The 5430-nt window shown below is 39.8% G+C and overlaps 1 protein-coding gene across 1 annotated transcript; it reads right to left on the reverse strand.

The window, feature by feature from the left end:
* Nucleotides 1–1917: 1917 nt before the first annotated feature.
* On the reverse strand, nt 1918–3737 carry PDP2 (pyruvate dehydrogenase phosphatase catalytic subunit 2). The gene has a single exon (XM_009481980.2). The coding sequence runs from the start codon at nt 3696–3698 to the stop codon at nt 2094–2096; it is 1605 nt and encodes a 534-aa protein (XP_009480255.2). The 5' UTR covers nt 3699–3737; the 3' UTR covers nt 1918–2093.
* Between the last annotated feature and the right edge of the window lie 1693 nt (nt 3738–5430).

Below are 5430 nucleotides of genomic sequence, written 5' to 3' on the forward strand. Positions count from 1 at the left end.
ATCACACGAAAGGATTTGTAAGAACAAACGGAAACAGCCCACTTGGAGCCAAAAGGATTTAGGAATGCTGCTGAAGGGCTCACCCAATCGCCTCGTAGCAGACCAGCACCCTCCTGAGGTTAACACAGGGCCTGACCTTCATCCTTTGCCTTTTGCTGGCAGATGAAGTCTCAGTCTCCACAGTACCAGCCCCAAGGATGAGGGCACACCTTAGAGTAAATTGGACCCAAGCAACAAGAATTTCAGCAGCCTCTGTAACATCCTGCACATGTCATAAAGTCTTCCTGCAGTCCCTGTCACCAAGATTTAAGTGTCAGATTTCTTGAGGCAATCCTGTTTTGTTGATATCAAGGCGAAAAATGGGGCACCTGCCTCCAGGTTGAATTGCTGGCTGTACTCCAATATGTACTAGATTAAAAAAACTTGAGTAAATTCGTTTTCCAGAACAGAGCTTTTTTTCAGGATGCATTCAGTGATTGCAATTGTAGCACTGACTTACAGGTCAATCCTGGATTGTCAAAAACATGACTATTTTTTAAACAGCTTTAGTTTCCTTCTAGTCAATCTTCAAAACAAATTATTTAAATGCCTGAAAAAGCACTGAGAATTTTTATCTGGAGGAAAAGTATACAAAAAGCCCCAAATCTACAACTGCTACTGGTTTATGCCCCAAGATCTCATCTACTTAAGATCTTGAGACAAATTTAAGTACTTTTTCCATCTGCTAAAATGCAGAAGGATAACACTTGTATTTTAAGTGAAATTCAGAAAAAAACCCCAATATTTTTATCTGCTCTGCTGCACCCACACAAGTTCTTACTCAGTAGCAACAGCAGTAAACAGTCCTGTATTCCCAGCACACATATTCTTGCAGGCAACAGTTACTGATGTGCATAAACAAGGAAGAGTCACTAGAGAACACCATATGTGAAATTTAAGAAAATACAGCTAATTTGCAGGCTTGGATTGGCACTCTAGAAAGCACAGTATAAAAGAAAACCATTGTAAAATACACAAAAGTATATGTTCAGAGATTAGACCATACATTAGAGAAAACAAATCTGCACCTATAAAGAAAACCTGATGTCCAAAGGCAAGAATAAGAGTAAAATAAAGAGTAAACATATTTTGGTGAAATATCAGCACTGTTATTTCTCTCTCCTAAGTTAAATCTGAAGAGAAAGGTGCTCTCTCTTTTGCTGTATTTACATTTAGCTGATTTTTTGAACTTCTGGACCTGTCAAACTTCATTTAAATTACAGTTGGTGGCTGTGATGCACAGCACTTTGTAGATCAGTACTTAAGTAAAGGGTGTATTCTTTAAGCAAGTTAGACACTTAAATGCGTAAGTCTAGTATGGTTAACTCCTAAACAGGGAATTGTGAAGTCCCTCACGTGTGTTTGAGCTGTAAGTTGTCACACAAGTCCATACACAGAGTTAAGAGAATATGCATTCACACTTCAAAACAATTGCGGAAGAAAATATTGTTTTGTTTCCTAGCTTAAGAAAAAAAAAAAAAAAGGGGGAAAAATGTCTGACAATCCCAGGGCCCTTTGAACAGCCTTCTTTAGTGTTGTCTTCACATATACAAGACAATTTGTTAAAGTATCCAACACCGTTACATCAAATAAAGGTTTGGTAGTTTATTTATTTAATTCAGTTACAGTCCTTCAATAGGATGCTACTCATTTTCCACAAGAGAGGAGCCTTTCTTACACTCCATGCAGCTACAGGTATTATGCATCTCTCTATTAAATTGTACCAGTCTCAGTGAAATTTGTCTCATTTGTTCATTTGGAAGGTTTTACCAGTGGTTCCCATGGAATCAGAACTGGGTCAGCAATCTTTAGTTCAGTTACATTTTAGTGAACTTTTATCAAAACTTTTTTTCTTCAGTGCATACAGACCTGGAAACCCAGGGAACTTTCACCAAACTCGCTTCTAGAAAGTTATTTTCAAGACTAGTAAGTAACAGAAAGATTTAGGAACTTCCAGATCATAACACTGGTAACAGCTTGACTATCAGAGAAAAACAGTAATGGTTTCAGTATCAAAGTCAGCTAGTGGTACAGAACAGCAGCAGGGCAAGTCTCTATTCATTGTTTCTGTAGTAATTTTCAATTGTTTCCGAATTAAAATACACCACAGTAACTGTGATATCATCTCTGTACATTCTCGCAAGGTCTTCAGGCAGTGTCAGCATTGCAGCAAGTTTCTCTTGGTCTACCTCCCCATACTCATTACTTCCAATTGCATGCCTTATTAAATGAGTAGCTACGTTCTGGTCAAGTGAGGCAATGCCTCTGTTTTTCCTCTGAAGTAACAAGCTGTGCATATAACCCAAATTAACTGGTTTCTCCAAAGCCAGTTGTGGTTTCTGCACATGAAGCTCTGTAAGTTGTCCAGCAACAAGTTTTACTACCTTCTCATTACTTAGCATCTCCCATAGTCCATCTGAAGCAATAACCAGAAACTTATCCTTGCTTCTTAATTTGTGGTATGTGACTTCAGGCTCTGCAGTTAAATAAGGGGGTGTATGGTAGTTTGGAGGAACGTACTGATAAATATTTAAAGCCTCAACATCACAGCTATTCTCGAGAACACTGTGTTGCAATTCTTTACTCCATTTTAATTGCACGTCTCCAAAAGCTCTGGAGGGCATAAGAATCCCCAGTAATCTGTCATTCACAAATAGGGTTTTCTCCTCAGATCTAGGATGTTCTCTCTTCAGTCTTCTAATTTCAAATTCATCGAAGGCATTGTGGTCTCGGGTTAGAGGGAGAGTAGACCACGTTCCATCTTCTTCATGAACCCCGAGAACTGCTCTGCAATCACCAGTATTTGCAACATGTAAGTGAACACCATCAATGTGAGCTACACAGGCTGTTGCACCAGAAAAAGCTACTTGAAGGGCAATATTTCTCATCAATTCATTTTCCTGGGGAGCCTGAACTTCCAGTGATATGTCAGAGTCTAACCTTTTGAATGCACATATCATGGCTTCTTCCAAACTAAATCCTGGCTCAGTGTCTAGGTCCAGTAAATGTTGCCAGTAAACCCGGAGGTTTTCAAAATACTGTGAAGCTATTTCTCGATACTCTACATCATTTGGATGCTTGTGCCACTGCAGAATAGGCAGAACTGGCTTCATGCACTCCACAGCAAGCTCGATCTCTTCCAAGGTCTGCCGAGACATGAGAGAAACCGCTATATAATGAAGTAGTCTCTCACTTACTGCCTGAGCACACGCAGAACCTGCATGACCATCGAAGACTCCAAACATCATCCCTTTGGTCTGCAAGCAAGTGGCTGCACTTCTGCGGTCTTCAATAGGGGTGTTGGATGCCAACTGGTTACTTTCAAACCTCAACACAGAATTTACATTTTTACCATTCAAATCCAGTATTTTATGGGATAATTCACCTGCTCTGAGTATGTCATTGATTTGTGATGGAGACAACTGGAAAGAGAAATGTTCTTCTTCGGTGGAAGTGTGTCGGAATGCTTTTTTTAAGGAGAAAGTATTGTCTAAGCTGCAGCTCCCAGCAGGGTAGGGGTGTGTTTTGGAGAAAACAAGCTTCCATTTTATCTTGTTTCTATTTGGGATACAGATGGAGTACAAACGCCCTTTTCCTTGTAAGACAATGCTGTTTCTTGCTGAGCTTAAGATCCAGGATGATACAGTGCTTGACATCATAAGTCACTCCACAAATAGGAGCACCTTCCTGGAGTAACACAGAATGTCCTTACAGCCTGGAATGTAAGAATAGGAAAGGTATAACATTTAGAAGGTTCACAAGAAGCTTTCTATATAGCAATACAAAAGCAAGTCTAGAGCTCACAGAAATATTCAGAACTCTTTTCCAAAAAGAACTGCTATCGATAGAAGCATCTTAAAAGTGATACAATTCCCATCACTTAATTATAACCTTGGTGAATTTAGCTTAGGATATGACTGCCTCTCTCCAGTTAACTCATCAGAAAAATTAATTTTTACTTTCCAGCCATGTTTCTCCTCTTTGTGGCAAGGCTAAGAAGAAATTCCAACATTACAAGAAATGTAATCATAAACTGTTCAGCGAAAGGCCTTGTCTAACATGACACAGAACAAACAGATCCAACGAGTTGGAAAATAGGAATGCAAGTGACAATTAATGCACAACTTTAAAAAAAGCCTGCTAGAGTACAACTCTATTAATACACTCTAAATATCAAAACCGACAGAAGATCAGTACTCAAACCCTACAGAAAAACTCCAAATATTTGAAAGAAGTGGAAAATTAATGATTTCTATGCATTGCCATGATCCTCACACCTAGAACAAGCTAGTCTACATCTCCAATTCTGTTCCAGCTTATAAGCTTGACTCTTTTTTTACCTTCAAGGTCTTAACCAACCTTCACACAGGTAGGATTTTTTTTGTGCAGCTGAAGGCAGATTCTACTTCTGGTTAGTTAACGCGTTTATCACGGCATTGTGCACTTTGATGCATTGAAAGTTATAGCACAGTTACATTGACAACTTTTACAGGTTTACAATTTGGCTTGTTCATTTGGAGTGCAATTGGAACAAGCAGCTGTAAAGAGCTCTGCTGCCAAAAGTGCTAAAACCTAGGGCACCCAAACAGCTGAATTCTTCAGTTGCCACAGGGGAGGTCCATCATATTGTCCCCTACTTTAAATAAGGTATTCATCTGTGTGAAATTGCTAAGTACAACCAGATGCTTACTCCACAACACAATTTTGCCCCATGGATTTCAAAAGCCAACTGTATAATAACACCACAAGCACAATTACTCCCAACAGATCATGCCAGCAGCTGGTTAGAACAGTATAGTTTTCTGTGAGCTCTGAACCACTTTCAGGCAGCCTGTACCACTGTGTGGTCTAGGTCTCAGGCCAAAGATGCTACATACTACTGCAGTATTGTTTTTTCTTTTTAGCAGGGCATTTCATGAGAAATAACAAGAAGCCAGCCTGGCCAGATGCATAAAAATTGTTCAAAGAATCAGCAGAAGCTAAAAACAAGCTTGAACTATTATAAACAAAAGGCCTACTGATACAACCCAAAGACTTTACTGCAATCCCATTTGGAAAACAAAAGCAATGCGTCACGAAACATTTCTGAAGCATACCACCCATGCTTAACAACAGAAAAGAGCAGACAAGCCCCTACCAACAAGGACTCCACCACTGTAACTCTGGGACAGGCAAAGACACAGAATAATGTTACTGTTGATGTCAGGAGAGCAGGTGGAAAAGGCAATGCCAGTTCATTGCTTGAGGCTTGCCTGCAGTCTCCTGGGACACTGGCATCTCCCAACACAACTTACACCTTTCGTTGTACCGCAGAGAGAACACAACCAAAAATAAAGCTAACGGGAAGACAGCCAATACTGCTAACTCCAGCACCAGATAAACCCAAAAAGC

The sequence above is a fragment of the Pelecanus crispus genome, chromosome 8, assembly GCF_030463565.1.
Source record: "Pelecanus crispus isolate bPelCri1 chromosome 8, bPelCri1.pri, whole genome shotgun sequence".
In the NCBI taxonomy this organism is placed as follows: domain Eukaryota; kingdom Metazoa; phylum Chordata; class Aves; order Pelecaniformes; family Pelecanidae; genus Pelecanus; species Pelecanus crispus.

What these genes read in the sequence shown, in the direction of transcription:
- PDP2 (XM_009481980.2), bottom strand. Translation starts at nt 3,698, where the DNA reads ATGATGTCAAGCACTGTATCATCCTGGATCTTAAGCTCAGCAAGAAAC.